At 36.5% G+C, this 20,364-nt stretch overlaps 1 protein-coding gene across 1 annotated transcript; it reads left to right on the top strand.

The window, feature by feature from the left end:
* Window positions 1–1,007: 1,007 nt before the first annotated feature.
* On the top strand, window positions 1,008–1,854 carry LOC129251367 (putative nuclease HARBI1). The gene is made up of 4 exons (XM_054890767.1): window positions 1,008–1,145; window positions 1,203–1,347; window positions 1,414–1,797; window positions 1,850–1,854. The coding sequence occupies exons 1-4, from the start codon at window positions 1,008–1,010 to the stop codon at window positions 1,852–1,854; spliced, it is 672 nt and encodes a 223-aa protein (XP_054746742.1).
* Window positions 1,855–20,364: the final 18,510 nt, after the last annotated feature.

Here is a 20,364-nt window from a genome sequence, read left to right as displayed (position 1 = left end):
TATATTATTAATTCTGGATTATCTATTTTAGTTATATTTTAAGTTAAAACGACATTATATATGTGCATATGGTTCCTTTAAAACGTGTAAATTTTTAAATACTTATATAACTGGAAATACTTGTCCCTACCCTATGATCATTTCTATTTATAGCCGGGACGGATGTTCTATTGTATTCAAGGTCACTTTCTCTTTTAAGGGACCACTTTGTATCATAAGAGCCCTAAGTGCGAGTGAGCGCGGTATATACTCGCACGTTTTATGGTTTCGTGTGCAGTGAGATATTCTGCCCTATCACACAATCCATCGTAGCAAATCTCCGAATGTAAATGTCCGCTCCGAATCGGAGCAATTTCTTATCATGCAACCCATGTGAATTCGAAAAAGATGTTGCCATACGCAAATTTTAAATTTTGACGTTTCGAAATCACATGTTTTGCAATAAATTAAAATTTCAATAAAGACAAGCGTAAATAAATTTAATTAGACTGCAATATATATTGGAAAAACAAAGCTTTTGAGTGTTATGGATTCTTCGTTAATATTTTCTATAATGTTGGTGGAGGCGGAAAGTGAAAGAAGTAGATCGAATATGAAAATTCAACGAAAAACATTAAGGGACGCAAGCAATCCGCTCGATGTCGAGGACACAATGTAAGTATAGGAATAACTTCATAACTTCATAGGTTAACTTTATTTTATGAAACAGGTTTACTAAAAATTACCGCTTGAATAAGGCGGCGTTTTTGTACGTCTGAAGTGTCCTAGATGGAAATGCACGCTCAATGAGGTTGTGCTCCATCTCTTCGCTCCAGCGTTTGTCTTCCGTATTACGTTTTTTTGCGGAGGGTGGGTACCAGCATGGAGTGGGAAAGGATTTTGACATTCCCATGGCTCAATCCACATTTTGTGGCGTATTAAAAGACGTGTTACACACTCTTCAATGTCACCTATGTCCTCAGTGGGTGAATCTTGATTTAAGCAACGAAGAAAAAAGACAAGCAAAGATGGACTTTTATCAAAAATATGGATTTCCTGATGCGATTTTATGTGTAGACGGAACACACATTAAAATTGTTGCGCCAGCTAAGGACAAATTCCTGTATTTTAATCGTAAAGGGTACTATAGCATCAATGCTATGATTGTAAGTCTTGAAAAAACTGATATTTCAAATATCTTTCTAATTTTTTATTTATTGCAGATATGCGATAATAAAATGAGAATTCGCTACGTGAATGCGCAGTATCCTGGCAGCAACCACGATGCTCATATTTGGAACGTAAGCAGCGCGCGAAATTTTTTTGAAAATAAATACCTAAACGGCGAACGAAACACTTGGCTTTTGGGTATGTGCATACACATATAGACCGTTTGAATAATTTTTTGCTAAAATGATTTTATTTATTCCACAGGAGACGCTGGATATGCTCTAGAGCCATGGTTAATGACACCTTTTCGTTCACCTACAACAGGAAGCGCCGAAGGAAACTACAATAAAATACATGCAAAAGCCAGAAATACTATAGAAAGGACCATAGGTGTATTTAAGAACCGATTCAGATGCCTTCTGGGTGCTCGTGAGCTTTATTACGAACCCATGAAGGTTTGCCAAATAGTGAACGTTGCCGCAGCATTGCACAATATTTGTATCCATTATCGCGTGGTTGATGATTTTTCAGAAAATGTTGCAGAAAACCATTTTAATCAAACGTATGAACCTTCTCCTTCAACATATACTGATGCAGCAATTCGGATAAGGGAATCTATATCTTCAACATTAACACGACTTTGTACCTGTAAAAATCAAATAAAAGTTCATATACTTAAAAAATTCCTTTTTGTTTATAGTTTAGTTATTATAGGACTTACATTTTACAGCTTTCTTATTTTTCTCCTTTTAAATTTTCTTTTTATTACTACTTCTAATTTTTGTCCGTTAGTCTAACGTTGTCGTAGAAAAATTTTACGAAACGGTAAGATTTGACGTTACGAGTGTATTCAGTGAATGCTACTCTACGAATTTCGAATGTGCGTTCGGAGCTATTCGAATTGTATGATTACAATTTCTTAGTTTCTACGCAAAACAGTCTACGACGGATTCTATGATAGGGCTGATTGTGTTTAGTATAGTCTAGATTATTCGTTAATTTGAAATTGTATTTTCACAACGACGGACGTACGGTTTTAAGAGCTATGGCTGATTTGTGTTTTATACAGTTGATGCTTTCCATTTCAATTCAACCGGGCTACTCGGGTCATGTTCTTCGATTTCGATGTAACTCAAATATGTTGCTCTCTGGTCAAAATAATGCGACACGTATTTTTTTGTTCGCCCGAAAAAAATCTTTTTCAAGAGTTAACGGCAATTTTTTTTTCGGCTCAAAATTGATTTTTTTTATTATATAAGAAAATTTTTTTTTTAAATGCTCATAACTTAATCAAAAATCAACCGATTTTAATGATTCTGGGTTCAAAATGATCGTCACTACTTACACGAGCGACTTCATGTATAATAGAAACAATTGCAAAAAAGTAGTTGAACATTTTTTATTTAGCAAATAAGAAAAACAAATTGAAATTTTTTCGAAATTCAATATTTCAAAAAGTGTATTTTTTGTTATAACTTTTTCCAAATCAAGAGGACACCTCAAACTTCAATTGAGCTGAATGCCCAGTAGCTAAAATGAGTTGTTTTTGAGTAATGAATTTTTGAGTAAAAAACCTGTTTCGCACTTTTTGCTAAATAAAAAATGTTCAACTACTTTTTTGCCATTGTTTCTACATGAAGTCGTTCGTGTAAGTAATGGCGATCATTTTGAATCCAGAATCATTAAAATCGGTTCATTTTTGACTAAGTTATGAGCATTTAAAAAAAAAAAATGTCTTATATAATTAAAAAAAATCGATTTTGAGCCGAAAAACAAACTTGCCGATAACTCTTGAAAAAGATTTTTTTCGGGCGAACAAAAAAATACGTGTCGCATTATTTTGACCAGAGAGCAACATATTTGAGTTACATCGAAATCGAAGAACATGACCCGAATAGCCCGGTTGAATTGAAATGGAAAGCATCTGTTAGTAACATAAACAAGTATACAGGAGCCTCATTTATGGAATTGTTTGACGCTAACGCTTGCCTTAATATGTAATCAAAATATTTTACACATGGTAATTGTGTACTGGGATAAGCTTTCATATGGCCTTAATTTAGCTGTAAATTTTAGGTACCGTTATCCACGCTTTGCTTTGTCTTTGATGCCAGCGATATTTATCTCACAAAAGTAAATATACAGCAAAAGATTGTTCAGTTAGCATAACATTTATTTTTACGCATTGATTAAAAAAGATAAAACTATTAAAAGGAAATAATTAAAGTGAGTATAAAAATTTATGGAAGTACGTTTGGTATTAATTTTTCCGACATTTTTAGTAATGGCATCAAGAGGAAAAGAGCTTTCTGATGATTTAAAAAAAAACCGATTATAAAATATCTGTTAAACCACCAAGCTTTTTTGGCAGCTAATAGTTTACAAATTAAACACTTTTATTTTTAAACCACTTTGGTTGGGCACCTATTGCGGCGCGTCCCAGGTGGTGGATAGGGTACGCCACAGTTATCTTCTGTGGTTAAGTAGGTCATAGCCTCGGTAAAAGCCTACTCGCGAACCAGCCTAGTTCTCGTCAACCAACAACTATGGTAGGGGGAACAACATGTAGTGCAGTGTTACTGCACGCGTGCCGTAACTGCCATAATTGCTGGCAGTGACCCATATCCACTTCGGTGGATGGCGAGAAGCCACTCGTATTAGTAGGTCATGTCTCTGCTAATACGAATGGAATAAACATGGACTCACGGGGAGAAGGCCACTCCCTTATATCAAAGGCTACCAATCCAAGGTGGAACAGCATACGCCGAGGGATGCATGGCTTAGGGTGAGCTAAGTCGCTAGTATGCGGACTCTGGGGCACCTGTCGCACCCCAGTTTCAATTCGACTTACCACGGCATAGGGCTCTGGCGTGGCGGACCCCATTATTTCCCTATTTAAATCCCAGGTTACGACTGCTGACACGTCGGCTGAGTGACCGCACCGCAAAATTATGAACAAATTAACAAACAAAAAACAAACAACACAACAAACTCCTTCCCGACGCGGAAGACCCCTTGGCTCCACCAAACTTATGGCGGGGTCAAAAACCACCCCTTCGGTGGCGAAAGTGCTCGCTAAGAGCAAAACCGTCACAGAGACACCACCGCATTCCCTTGAGGCTTCTACTTCCTCCAAAACCGACTCGGTTGCGGAAAACCAAGTGATCACCAAATCTGTTTTGCCAGAAACTGGGAAAACAAGTCGGACAGAAGTCTCCAGAAAACCCATCCCTCCTCATCTCCGTCGATACAGAGATCGAAGACGCGCCACTTTCCTTATGGAAAAGTTCGGCAAAACCCCTGAGGAGGAGCTGTCCGACCAGCAAAAGTCAACTCTCGATTGGGCCCGGGAGTTCCTTCGGAATTATGAGGCGTCCAAAGATAAACCGAGTGCAGCTAAGCGGCAGCGGTCTTCAGAGGATCCTCATAGCTCCAACGACCCCAAGAAGCACAAAGCTTCCTCTGAGGTCAAAATACGCAAGTTCTGCGAAGTTGCCAGAGATAGTCTGGTCATGGCGGTGGTGGATAAGAGCCACCCTGACGGTTTCATCTCTCCATCAAACTGGAAGATTGTGGAGAGAAAACTTCAGTTGGGCTACCTGGACGTTCTGAAGCAGAACCCAGGACCCCCTCCTTTCTGCTCTGACGCGGGTTGGTTCCAAGCAAGGGTCAAGTTGATCGCTTGCTCAGATCAACGCTCTGTCAGCCTGTACGGCAAGGCCCTCGACCGACTCGGCGAGGTGTGGCCCGGAGCGAAGCCCCAACTAATCAAGAAGAGCGAAATTCCCAACAAACCTCGCGGCAGAGCAAGAATACCTGTAGAGCCATCCGATCCGGAAACCATCCTGGAGCTACTGAAGGTCGGAAACCCGAACCTACCCACCGAAAACTGGAGGGTAGTTAAGGTGGAAGAGCCTTCAGGAAACTCCAGACATGTCACGCTGCTCCTGGACCAGGAAAGCGTTAAAGCACTGGACGACCGTAAGGGGATTGTGGCATTCGGGTTCACTACAGCTACCATCTGGACCTATCAGCCGAAAAACCTCCTCGCACCCAGCGAAGAGAGTACGGCGGCCCCCAAGATGGATGTCGATAAGCCTCTCTCACAAGCTTCGACGATTGAGTCCGACTCGGAATCAAACAGCGAACTTGTGGGAAACTTATTTAACATTCAACTCGAGGACGAGGATAGTCTTTTAGATAGCGGTGATGACGCGAACGCCACAGTCGTTGAATGTCCGTCTAAAAGTGTTGCAGATTAACCTGCACCACTCTAAGGCTGCCTCGGCAGCCCTCATTCTTCGTCTCTCTGACCTCAGAGAAGACATCATTCTCATCCAAGAACCTTGGATATCAAACAACAAGATATGCGGCCTGAAAGATACGCACTACACCTTGTTTCAAGGTGAGGCTAACGTTAGATCGCGCTCTTGTATTCTCATTCGAAAACATATTAATGCTTTTCTTCTTCCCTTTAGCAATGCTGACACCACTGCCATTGAGGTTGAAGCAGTCCACGGCCCGATTTGGATTGTGTCGGCTTACATGCCTTACGACGCAGCGGAGGCGCCTCCTCCTGAAGCAGTGAGGAGGCTCGTCAATACGGCGCATCTGATCCAGAAACGCGTCATTATTGGAGCAGACGCTAATGCACATAATACTGTTTGGGGCAGTACAAACAACAACACACGAGGTGAGCAACTTTTTGATTATATTCTAGCGAATAAGCTTGATATATGTAATAGAGGTGATGTCCCTACGTTTCTTAACTCGTCTAGAAGAGAGGTACTCGACATTACTCTTGCTAGCGAATCATGTACACAACTGGTGCAGGACTGGAGCGTTGATAAACAGCACTCTTTTTCCGACCACCAATATATAACATTCACTTTAAAAGCCGAAACGGCAAAACCCATGAAGTACCTTAACAAAAAACGTATGAATTGGATCAAATATAAAGAACATCTTGCCAATGCACTTCCTGATATCAGGCAGTTTGAAATGGCAAATAAAAACGATATCGAAAACGCTGTCAACATGATAACGAAGACGTGTCAAAGCGCAGCACGACAATCTTGCCCCCTGACAAAAACAGGAGGTAAGCATAAACCTTTTTGGTGGACTCCAGAAATCTCAGAACTTCGCAATCGAACTCGGAAACTCTTTAACCAATCTAAAATAACAGACGAATGGGAAGAATATCGACAAAGTCTCAAAGACTTTAAGAAAGCTGTCAGAAGTGCAAAACGCACATCCTGGCGATCATACACTCAAGAATTAGAGAACACTTCAGAAGTAAGCAGACTACGCAAGATTCTTGCATCAAACCCAGTCTCTCCCAGTTTTATCATGACTCAAGATGGAACTTGGACTACTTCAACTGACCACACTCTTAGAATACTTCTAGAATCTCACTTTCCAGGCTGTGTTGCCAACTTACCTGCACTTCCCAGCACTCTTCAGAGTAATTATGGGAATAGATCAGATCTAATCAGCTCTAATAGCATCTCCACAGCAATACTAAGCTTTAAAAAATTTAAATCACCAGGTCCTGACAACATCATTCCAGCAGAACTTCAAGAAGGACTGGAAATTCTACTGCCTTGGTTAACAAGGATCTTTAACAAGTGTTTAAATCTCTCTTACCTTCCGACAATTTGGAAGAAATCGAAGGTAGTATTCATTCCGAAAACGGGAAAGCCTTCACACTGCAAACCAAACGACTTCAGGCCCATTAGCCTAACCTCTTTTTGCTTAAAGGCTTTTGAAAAAGTCTTAGATGAGCAAATCAAAACCCAACTTGATACTAAGTTGATCTCTGAGGCACAACATGCCTACACTAAAGGGAAATCGACTGAAACGGCACTTCATTCACTGGTGCAAACAGTGGAAACTTCCCTTCACAATAAAGAGTACTCTCTTGTCGCATTTATGGACATAGAAGGTGCTTTTAATAATATTGAACCCAACACTATTTTGTCTGAAATTGCCAAATTGGGTATCAATTATTCCATCCGAAAGATGATCGAACAAATGCTCCAAAATAGAATAATCACTTCAGAGCTTGGGGTAAGCCGCATGAGAATGTACGCCGTCAAAGGCACTCCTCAAGGCGGAGTACTTTCACCCCTTCTCTGGAATCTCGCTGTAAACAGTTTGCTTCGAAATCTCGAAAAAGCAGGCTGCAAGGTTGTAGCCTATGCAGATGACATTGCTCTCTGCGTGTCAGGCAAACACCTGAATACCCTCACTGAGCTCATGCAACGCTCAATCAATATTCTGTCAAAATGGTGCACCGAATGCGGACTAAATGCGAATCCAGCAAAGACAGATCTTGTTCTCTTCAATAGGAAACAACAATCTCCTCCACTGCAAACAATAACTTTAAAAGGGGAATCATTACTTCTATCTGATTCAGCTAAATATCTAGGAGTTATTCTAGATAGGAAGTTCAGTTGGAAATTGAACATCGAAAACAGATGTAAAAAAGCTTTCATAGCTCTCTATACTTGTAAGAAAGCTATAGGCAAAACCTGGGGCTTTTCACCTCGGATCATTTATTGGATATATACCTCGATCATCAAACCGATACTCTTCTACGGTGTGGTTGTATGGTGGACAGCACTCGAAAAACGGTGTAGAGTAGCCACAATTGATCGAGTTCAAAGAACAGCCTGCCTTCTGATAACAGGATGCTTAAGTACAACACCTACTAAGGCTCTAAACACGTTGCTTCACTTGTTCCCTATCGATCTGGCTGGCAAAGCGATTGCAGCGAAAGCAGCGACACGCATGAATGCTATATCGAAATGGAATAAGTATCTTGGCCATTCGGCCATACTGAACAGGAACACTGTTATCTCTTCCGACATAGACTATCATGTAAGTCTTCCATCACCACCCTTGCTATTCTCCTGTTCACTCCCAACTAGGGAAGAATGGAAGACAAATCTTACCGAAATCGATGGCCCTCTGACTATATATACAGATGGTTCAAAACAAGACGGCAAAGTGGGATTTGGAATCTTTTCCAATTCCCCTCACATCAATCTATCATTTAGATTACCCGACTACTGTAGCGTATTCCAAGCGGAAGTATGCGCTATCTGGTATGCTGCGAAAACTCTCTTAGAAAATAGAATATCACTAGAGGATATCCGCTTTTTCACCGACAGTCAAGCGGCCGTTCGAGCACTCAGCTCCTCTTATACCCACTCAGATGTGGTTCGATCCTGTCTCTTATCTCTTAACGAGATAAGTGTTCAGAATTCTGTCCAAGTTATCTGGATACCGGGTCACAGTGGATTCGAAGGTAACTGTAAAGCTGATGAGCTCGCAAGAGCTGGAGCTGTGCAATCATATGTTAGTAACTTACCCACAATCCACATTCCGCTCTCAACATGTAAAATGCTCATCGATCGAGAATTTCACAGCATTGCTGATCGGAGGTGGCGAGTGGAAACTACTTGCGTTACGACCAGACAAATCTGGCCATCCTACAATCTGAAACAGACAAAAACCCTTATAAGTCTTTCGAAACACGAACTAAGGCATATAACATCTCTTATCACCGGCCACTGCCTTTTGGGCACTCACGCACGTCGGCTCGGGGTTTCTCAACACGACCTGTGCAGATACTGCGAGGACGAAGATGAGGAAGTATCGAGCAGACATTTGCTGTGCAGTTGTCCGGGTCTAGCCAGAAGTCGACTCGCTCTTCTAGGCTCTCCAACAATTGACAATCTTTCAGTACTCTCGGACCTGAAAATCGAATCTCTCATCAAATTTTCGAAACGAATTAATATCTTTGACCAAAATCTACAATAAAAATCTCGGTTAGGTGGGGAAATCATTTAAAATAATGAGCTCTAGGGCAACACAACGGACCCAACTTGCGGTCTATGTGGCACTCCGATGCGGGGTCACCCTTAAACCAACCAACCAAACACTTTTATTTTTAAACCACTTTATAATTTATTTTTCACAGAGTTTACGCATTCGTGTGTTTGTTACTGTTGGAGAACTAACTTTCTCAATTAAATAAATGACACCAGTATTTTGTTTTAATTTTCCTTTATGATTGTCTTTTATTTTTTCGATTACTTTTTAACAACACCAATACCACGTCTATAAATGAAGAGAATTCAACAGGAAGTGAGAGATCAATTTTCAGTGTTACTGAATATAGTTTCAGTGTTGCCAATATACTCTCAGTGTTACCAATTATACTTTCAGTGTTACCAAATATACTTACATATATAAGAGATACTTAAATAGTGTTGCATAATGTTATTATTTGAATAAGGATATTCCAACACGCCCCCCTCAAAAATAACATTCTTATTAAGTTTACAAACAAAAACAAATATTCAGTTATTAAGCTAAAGTGGTTGGTGTGCGTTCTGGGAAGTGTTAAATGATTAACCATTCGCTGCAAGGATACGGGAAAACCCAGAAAACCCGATCAGATCATTATCTTATATTTATATCATATAAACATTACATATGTATTTCAATTAACAAATTAAGAGTTCAATTGTTTCTTTTGTTTAGCAAAATATATATAAAAAAAAATTTCTTAGAATTCAAAGTTTTGGTGTATATATATATATAGGATATATAATATATAAAATTAGTTCTCTTTAAGCAATCCCAAACTGTCTCGTAGTTCTGCAAATCGTCCAGCAGGTAGCGGTTTGGTGAAGATGTCCGCCAGTTGATTTTCTGTGGATATATACTCAATACAAATTTCGTTATTCTCAACTTTTTCTCTAGAAAAATGATATTTGATATCAATGTGTTTTGCTCTTTTATGACATGAGGGGTTGCTTGCTATACTTATGCATCCTTGGTTATCTTCATAAATTTTGATCGGCTTTTCCAATTTAATGTTAATACTAATAAGAAGAGATTTCAACCACAAAGCTTCTCTCACAGCTTCAAATAGGGCCATATACTCAGCTTCAGTTGATGAATCTGCCACAGAGTTTTGTCTTTTTGTATTCCAACAAATTAGATTGGAATCGAACATTTTAAATAAATAGCCCGTTGAACTTCTTCTATCAATCTGATTACCACCCCAATCAGAGTCTACATAACCAACTAGTGTATTTTCAAAAAATGTATTCTTTTTATAAATAAGTTTCATATCAATGGTTCCCTTTAAATATCTTAAAACTCTTTTTAAGCATTGCCATAACTCATTGTTATTTTACTACTATATCTACTTAAGATATTTACAGCAGTAGTTAAATCTGGTCTCGTACAAAGCATTATATACATAAAACATCCAATTAGGTTCCGGCATGGGCATTTCCATTCCTCATCTGAGTTAAGTAAATCATAATTCAGTTTACTTGGTAAAGGAGTACTAAGAGGATTGCAATTATCCATGTTAAATTTATTTAAAATTCTTTTTATGTATGCAGATTGACTTAAAAGGATTTTATCTTGATTCATTTCTATTCTGATACCTATAAAATATCGTATCTCATTCAAATCAGTCATTCTGAATTTTTTACTCAAAAATCTTTTGAAATTATTCAATCTTTCTATGTTTTCTGTAGCTATTACTACATCATCAACGTATAACAATACATAAATATTTTCTTTTATGTCTCCTTTGTCGAGGATATATAAACAGCGATCTACTGGAGAGTTTACAAAGCTACATTCTTTCAATGCTTGCTCAAACACCTGAAACCAGCACCTAGCTGCCTGTTTAAGTCCGTAAATAGCCTTATTTAGTTTACAAATATTTCCCGCATCGCATGGTATTCCTTGAGGAGGTTGCATATATATCTCCTCATTTAAAATACCATTAAGGAATGCTGTTTTAACATCCATTTGATGAACTTTTAAATTATACTGAACTGCTAATGCTAGAATGGATCTAAAACTTGTGATTCTAGCAACAGGAGCAAACGTCTCATCATAATCAATTTGGTACTTTTGAGTAAATCCTCTTGCAACGAGTCTAGCTTTATATTTAATTGGAATTCCTAGTTCATTATATTTAATGGAAAATACCCATCTACTGTCAACGATATTCTTATTTACTGGCTTCTTTGTAATTGTCCAGGTGTTATTAATTTCATGAGCCTTCAATTCTGTCTTTATTGCTTCCTCCCAAGCCGATTTATCATTTCTGAGTTTTATTTCCTCAAATGAACTTGGAATTTCATCAAAAATTATGTGAGCATTTAATACACAATTGGTCAGGTTATTATCATCTTCATTGTAAGATATTCGAGACTTAGCGCTTAGCCTTTCACTTTTTCTAGTTGCTACTTTTGGATCAGTTGTCTTTTGAAAACAATTTTTTGATTGATCAGTTTGCTCACAATCCATACTCTCATTCTGGATATATATTTCCTTACTTTCATTCAGGAATTCTGGTTTATCACCTTCCGTACTATCATTCCGGAAAATAGGCTGATCACATTCCTTACTTTCGTTCAGGACTTCTGATTTATTACTTTCCGTATTATCATTCCGGAAATTACGCTGATCACATTCCTTACTTTCGTTCAGGAATTTCTCATTTTTTCTTTCCTTACTCTCATTCAGGACTTCTGGTTTATCACCTTTAACTGGTCTAGAATAAATCATGTTTGTCTCATCAACAACAACATCTCTAGCAACAATAACTTTTTCTTTAATCACATCCCACAATTTATAGCCATTGGGCTCGTACCCAATAAGAATGGCTTTATATGATTTTTCATCAAATTTACTCCTCTTAGTCTTATTGTGGACATATACAGTTGAACCAAAAACTTTAAGAGACGTTTGGCTTCCTATTGTGCCACATCTCATATGGGGTCATTTTATTATCACCAAGTGCTTTGCTTGGAGTTCTATTTACCAAATATGTTGCAGTGAGTATAGCTTCACCCCAGAAGCTTTTATTTAATTTTGCACCATTTACCATAGTGCGAGCTCTTTCTGTCAAGGTTCTGATCATTCTCTCCGAAACACCATTCAACTGAGGTGTATGTGGTACGGTTAAATGATAACTTATCCCCTTCTGCACACAGAACTCACGCATTTCATTTGAAAGGTATTCTCTACCGTTGTCAATATACAGATTGACAATTTTGAGATTGAAATGAGCTTGACTCTTTTCAACAAAATCCTTAAATACGTTGAAAACTTCTGATTTAAATTTTAGTAAATAGGTTACACAATAATGTGTATATTGATCTACAAAGATCACAAAATAATTTTTATCATCCAGTGTTGTTGGTGTAATTGGGCCACAAACATCTGAATGTATTACAAACAAGGGTCGCTTAATGTGATTTTTGTTTTTAGATTGCTTAAAAGCAATCTAACCTAACCTAACCTCTCATGCCATAATTGATAATTATTCCTTGCATCTACACTGTATGCTTGGAATTTTACAACCGGTATATTGTTGAACGTACCTGATTTTTTAACAATGGTTACTCCATTCTTGGAAATCGATACTCCATCATTGTCGAATAGAATTGACATACCAGCCTGTTGTAAACGCTTAACTGACATTAAGTTTTCGGTTGCCTCCTTTGAATATAACACATCCTCCAGTGTTATGTTGTATCCATTTTGTAGCCGCACAATTCCGCGCTTTGTAGCAAATATATATTCACCCTCTTTCGCTACAGCAATCTTCATTGGTTGCTCCAATTCGACGCAATCAGTAAATAATGATTCATCATTAATTAGGTGATCAGTTGCACCCGAGTCAATAATAAAATTAAGTTCTGAATTTAATTTTTTATTTTCTATTAACTTTCTCATCATAAACGCGAAGCCGTGGTTGGATGTTGCAAGCTGAACTTGTTTGTTATTGTTATTTTCGTTATTATTATTTTTTTTATTTTTATTTTCTCTTATATACCGAAAACAATCCTTTTTAACATGTCCTATTTTACCACAGTAATGACACTTTATATTGATTCTACCTTTTTCTTTAAATGACCTCTTTTGCATTGTGGTCCTGTCTTTAAACATGCGTTTTTTATTAAAATTTTTATTGTTTCTCACAATGGCCTTCATTACTTTATTACTGGTATCATTGCTTTCACTCCGTATTTTAATTTCGTAGTCTAACAATTTATTCTTAACGAAAGCTAACGAAAGAGTCTCATCTGATAAGGTTTCTATTGCCGTAATGACGCCATTGTAAATTGAGGGTAAAGTCTGCAGCAAGTGTGCCACTTTGTCCATCTCATCCATCTTGGCACCTGCCGCTAAAAGCTCACTCACAATTTCATCAAATTTTATAAAATGACTTGATAGTGTCATTTCACTTGCTAATTTGAGTGTAATTAGACGCTTACGAGCGGCCAACTGAGATGCAAGGCTTCTGCGTTCATAAATAGCGTCTAACTTCTTAAGAATTTCACGTGCAGGGATATTGTCTGCCGCAAAGCTTAAAAACGTGTCACTTAGATGTTGAACTAGCATGCTTTTCGCGCATCTCTCTGCCTTTTTCCAAGAATCGTCGATTTCACGTGGAATGGCTTCGTCAACAACCTTGAGCACATCTAATTCGGCGAATAATGCCCTAATCCGAAATTTCCATACGGAATATTTCTCACCATTGAACGGTTTAATGTTGTGCTTATTATTTTCCATTTTTTTTTATTATAAAACACAAACACTGTTAAGAAAAAAAAATATGTATACCAAAAGTTCGCACGTGGAATAATTTCACAATAGTATTTCTTTCTAGTTTCTTTAAATTGGCATGGACTGGGCCCATAACCTGTTGGAGAACTAACTTTCTCAATTAAATAAATGACACCAGTATTTTGTTTTAATTTTCCTTTATGATTGTCTTTTATTTTTTCGATTACTTTTTAACAACACCAATACCACGTCTATAAATGAAGAGAATTCAACAGGAACTGAGAGATCAATTTTCAGTGTTACTGAATATAGTTTCAGTGTTGCCAATATACTCTCAGTGTTACCAATTATACTTTCAGTGTTACCAAATATACTTACATATATAAGAGATACTTAAATAGTGTTGCATAATGTTATTATTTGAATAAGGGTATTCCAACAGTTACAAATGTTTAAGTTCACCGGCCTCAGCTGATGTCGAGATTCAAGTCTCGAAATATTTGCTTAGCACAGCTTATATATAATGTATGTACATAAGAATGCGTTGATACGAACGTTAGGAAAATGACAAATATAGGATAATGTGTATTAATATAATTCAAGGACAAGTACAAGGATTAGGGTGACCAGGTGTTACGAGTTAAAAATATTACAATCTTATAAGTTAGACTACAATACTAAATTATTAAATAAAAACTATACAATTAACCCTATACTTAAATTATGTCATGTAAATTAGGTGCTGCTCCCAACAATATCACAAGGAATATAAATCATTGCGAGAAATCGGTCGTTTGATAGATAGGAGTTTTGCTACCGTTCAAAAGATTGTGAATAAATATAAAAGTGCGGGAAGCACCACTAATAAAGAGCGTCCCAGAGAAAAAAGCTTAGTCGTACGGAAAATCAGGACACACCCCAAAATAAGTGCCCCCAAATTGAAATCTGAAGTTAAAAATGAGCCTGGAAAACAAATTAGCAGCCAAACTATTCGCCGGGTTTTGCATAGTGCTAGTTATCATGGGAGCAATGTTAGGAAAAAACCCTTCGTGAGTAGTGTCAATCGGAGTAAACGGATTTCATTCGCCAAAGATCATGAAAAATATGACCAAACGTTTTGGAACCAAGTCATATTTTCTGATGAGTGTAAGTTCAGTATCTGTGGATCTGATGGCCGTGGAAAAGTTTGGAGAAAAGTTAACGCGGAATTGGATCCAAACAATATGACCGGCACTGTGAAGCATGTAGAGGGCTCTGTGATAGTTTGGGGATGTATGGCTGCAAACAGGGTTGAAAACTTGGTATTTATCGAAAATATTATGGACCGATATGGTTATTAAAATATTTTGAAAAATAATATAAAAGAAACCGCTACGAAATTAGGCCTTGGAGGAACGTTTATCTTCCAGCAGGATAATGACTCCAAGCACACATCCAACATTGTACGAGAGTGGCTGTTATATAGTAATACAATGTAGTAGTATTACAATGTGCGAAAACAGCTGAAAACACCGTCACAGTCCACGGACACCAACCCAGTCAAACATTTAAGGCGGCAAATACGTAAACATCCGATTAGAAATAAGGAACAACTGAAAAACGTCCTTCAAGAGGAATGGAATAAAATACTGAAAACTTGGTGAAATCAATGCCATCACGACTTAAAGTGATTGTAAAGTCTAATAGCTAACCTACCAAATACTAGGATTTGATTTTAATTATGTTTTTGATCTCACAAATTAATAATATGATGAACTGTATACTTACTTTTGAGATATGAATTTTTATAAAGTTTAATATAAAAAGCTATAATTTTGTAGCTTTTTAAAACTTTGTCGTTATTTGGATTAAATATGACTTTCGTATTTCATCCATGTAAATAAAACACAGTTTTGTTATAACTTAGGTTGTTTGAAGGAATCGATTGGGGGAAAATTGAAAACGTGTCCGGTGTATACAGTAAGTTCTGTTTTTATGCGGTAGATACGTTCCGCAAGAAACAGCATAAATAAAACAGCATAAAAAAAGCTACTAGTTCTATAGTAAAACTATAGATACGTTTCAAAAGTGCTAAAACCGCATAAATCTGAAATAATGTAATAAAATCGCATAAAAAAGGGCACTAGTCCCATATTATAACTATAGATACGTTCCATAGACCGCATGAATCTGAAATAATTAAATAAAATCGCATAAACAAAATATTGCATTTTTGAAAATTATATCTTTATTTAAGAAACGTCAGAATCGAAAAATAAATTTTAAGTCAGAAATAAAATCAGACAATACCCACATGTTGCGCGTTCGTTTAGGATTTGGCGTAAAATCACTTTCGTCACTTGAGGAAATGTACACGTCTGATCTAGATAGTTATGCGGGCGGTTCCATACTTGTAGGGTTAGCATTTATGATGTAATCTGTGATGAGTTTTTGCTTAGCTGGCTTAGAATCTTGTTTATATATACAATTCCCGATAGGTCGACATGCATTTTGTAATTTAAAAAAAAAACCGCACTATTTCAAAACCGCATAAAAAAAAGCCGCATAAAAACAGAACCTACTGTACTTACTTCTGTTACTAACTGTATGTGATAAGTCACTTTCAGAAGGTGTTTCTGTGAATGTCGTACGTGGTTTACAAACTTTAAGAACTGCGAGTATTGAAAGGAATGATGGACATATGAACTATTTAAATATTTTAAGTTCTGTAAATGTGCATTCCAAGTGCCGAAAAGTGTACACTAGCAAAAATGTTATTGCTGCATCGAAACAACGCACAGAAGAGGGTGAACCTTCAACGTCAAGTGCACCTCGTAAAAAAGAAATGAACCGTTTGATTTTAAAAATTTGGGCTTATTTCGTAGCCATGAGGCTAATGAAGCAGCAGAGGGGAAAAAAAACGTAAGTATAGACGGACAATAAGTAATGTAAGTACTCTTGCATTCAAAGACAACGTAATTAAGAAAGCAAAAGAACGAAACGATTCCGTTGGAGAACTAATAAAGGAACGTATACTTTACGAGTATGATTTGATCGCTGCTGAAGCATGATGACAATGAATTGAATATTTTATAAACTCCTGCATAAGCGAATTCGTATTTTTTTAACACATTGTGATCCGTTGTCATTGCCGAAGTGAGGTTTGAGTTAGTTTAGCCAGCGATCTGTATTCACTCAGCAACAAGTGTTAGCAAGAGTTGCTATGCAATGTAGCGCGCTCTTCTCTTTTAAATGTGAGCATTTAGTCTTATACTGAATTTCATTGCCTTTCGAGTTACGACAGAGGTAGCATCTGCAACAGAAGAGAATATCATAAACTTCGCGAATTATTCGATTGCACAGTTGCTATTGTTATGCCTTTGGCGTTTGCTTTTCAAACAAAAAGTATAACGACGCTACAATGGAAGAAGATGTAAGTATATACATATATTTTATTGATGAAAAAACAAATTTTGGTAAAATATTAGTATTAAGTATTTACAATTATGTGTTATAGTTACCGTCTAATAGCCTCACATTATCAAGCAATGTGGAAAACAGTGAAGAAGTAAATTTTTCGGAAATAAAATTGAAAATTTTAAATAAAGAGTACGAAATATGCAATAAAAAAGGGCGTAGCACTGTTTGGCAGATTTTTGGCAAGGTGAAGACTAGCACTGGTGACGAACTAAATAATATAGTTGCGTGCAGAACCTGTTGGAACGTATATAAGTTCAATCAAAATAGCACTTCTAATTTAGTAAGACATAAGTGCTATAAAAATTTTAAAGACAGTGTTTCTGTATCGAAGATAGAAGTTAGTGCTGATTTGAAGCATGTCGGAATAAATATTTTAACATAATGGGTAATTGCAAATTGCCGTCCCTCTCAAATAGTAAAGGATTCGGGTTTACTGAAATTCTCAGAGTTTCTTGTATCAATCGGCGCAAAATACGGACTCCACGTCAATGTTGAAGCCTTACTACCTCACCCAACAACAATATCAAGAAATGTATCTACTTTATATGACAAAACTCTGGCAAAAGTTAAAAATGACTTACAGTTTGTAACTGGAAATAAGATAGGTTTTGGCTTAACATCCGATATTTGGACAGATAACTATATTAGAACATCGTATGTTTCCCTGACAATACATTATACAAAGGATGGTGAACTTATAAATCGGCTATTAGGATTGTCCGCCTTTGAAGGACAAAGATGTACAGGTAAAGTTTATTTTAATAGTCAGTCGGTTATGTTATGATTTTGTCTTTAGGGGAAAATATCCAACGAAAGGTGTTGAACATTTTGAAATTTCATGACCTACTTATTGATAAATCCGTTTTTGTGACTGATAGAGGTAGCAATATGAAGAAGGCTTTTGAGCCTTTTAAAAGAATTTCATGCATAAACCATTTAATGAATAACGTGTTGGAACAAGCAATAACAAGTATTCCTGAGCTCAATGAGCTATGTGATGCAGCTACCAAGCTTGTTAAATTTTTTAAGAAATCTGGAGAGAATTCCGGTTTACAAACGACCTTAAAAAGCTTTTCACCCTCCAGGTGGAACTCAATATTTTATTTGCTGAGCTCAGTAAAAAAAAACTGGGCAGAAATTACTGATATTTTACAAGCCAAACAACAACTGTCTAAGTTGAATAGTATTAGCTTAAGCTATATAGAGGAAATATTAAAAGTATTAGAGATTTTCGAAGAAGCATCAAAGGAACTAGAAGGTGAAAAGTATCCAACGCTGCATTTGGTACTACCCCACATAAACAGACTAAAAAGTACTTGTTCAGTTCGTGAAAGTGACTTAGCTTTCATAAATCACTTTAAAGAAAAGTTAAATAATTTGTTGGACACCATTGTTTTTGAAAATCTTACAGTATATCACAAACTTGCCGTATTTCTGTTCCCGCCAACAAACAAGTTAATATTTTTCAACGAAAATGATAAGACTCTCATAAGAGATGAATGCAAGACTCTAATGTGTAGCTACTTTAACGATACGACCATCCAAGACCATCAAACTACACCTGAAAACCCGCCCACCACTCGGAAAACGCAGCTTTTCACAGCATTTTTACAACCAGCTGAAAGTTCTAATGAAGAAGATAATATAAATAATGAGATTATCAGATACGAATCAACTAGCGTCATATATTATGACGAATTCGACGTCCTTCAATGGTGGCGCTTACACCAAGTACAATTCCCTTTGCTTTTCAAAGTAGCCAATAGTCTGCTGGCGATTCCAGCCAGTAGTGCCGCTTCGGAAAGGCTTTTCTCAAAAGCAAGGAACTTAATATCAGAGAAGCGAAGTGCAATCGGTTCCAATTCATTTTCTGTGCATCAAATAATGTTTTTACATTATAATATGGATATGAATATATTAAATTAGTGTACGCTAATATTTTCTGTTATTTATTAAACTTATTCATGAATTAAATTTACTTTTGTTATATGAAATAAAAAACTTTTAGATACATATGTATGTACATAAAATTCCACCTCTTTCTAATACATACCTAATTACTAGGGTTTCTTTCCCGGGATTTCCCGTTCCCGATATCCCGGGTAATCCGCAAAAATATCTATTCCCGATTTCCCGAAAAAAAACGTAAATTCCCGGGATTATTTAACATTTATTATCATTTAAAAAGAAAAATTCAAATTACTTTTTTTATTTAAAAATATTCAAAAACAAAGTAAGCTAAGCAAGCATTGACTTTCTTGTTTTCGTGATTATACAGCTGTGCAACACAAATATTTGAAAAGTCATAGCGTTTGGGTGTCTTTACTTTTTTTATTTTAAAAAGTTATATATTAAAAGTGGTTAAAAGATTTTTTTGTGAATTAAAGTAAGTTTAATTGAATTTTAATAACAATTAGTTATTATTCCACTGATATTTTAAATATTAAAATTAAAGGGTTAATAAAAAATACGAATGTCGTCAGAAAGAAATTGGAGATTTTATTTTACCATTGATTCTACTAATAAGGACAAAGCAAAATGCAATAAATGTAATCAAGTGATTATGAGAAAGGGAGGTTCCACAAGTGGAATAAATCGTCATATGCAAATCCAACATGGAACAGATTTGGTTACCAAGAACAATAAATTCGACGCTCCAAGTACTTCATCGCCGGACAAATCTGATAAATCAATTTCAGGAAATCAAAATTCCATTTTAAAATATGTAAAGAAACAATCATTGGAAGAAATTCTTGCAAAACTAGCAGCTGTAGATGGAATTTCCATCAATGTTATTTCGAAAAGTACGTTCATTCGTGAATCTATTTGTGCGAAAGGATATTTTCTTCCTAAAAATCCTTCACACATAATGAATCTTATATTCAACTATTATGCCGAAGTTAAATCAAAACTTAAATATAGATTTTCAACTATTCTAAATGCAAATCAAAAATTTTGCTTAACTGTAGATGAGTGGGATATTTGAAAATTTGGGATTAATAAGAATTGAAGGAAGTTGTGGAGCTGAAAAAACATTAGATTTAGTTAATGAGCGGTTAAAGGAATTTAACTTCAATTTATCTACAGAAATTATTGCAATCATAACTGATGGCCGTTATGGTGAAATTTGGAAAGTTA

This window comes from Anastrepha obliqua, unplaced genomic scaffold, assembly GCF_027943255.1.
Source record: "Anastrepha obliqua isolate idAnaObli1 unplaced genomic scaffold, idAnaObli1_1.0 ptg000012l, whole genome shotgun sequence".
NCBI classification, from domain to species: domain Eukaryota; kingdom Metazoa; phylum Arthropoda; class Insecta; order Diptera; family Tephritidae; genus Anastrepha; species Anastrepha obliqua.
This window is presented reverse-complemented; position numbering and strand designations above follow the sequence as displayed.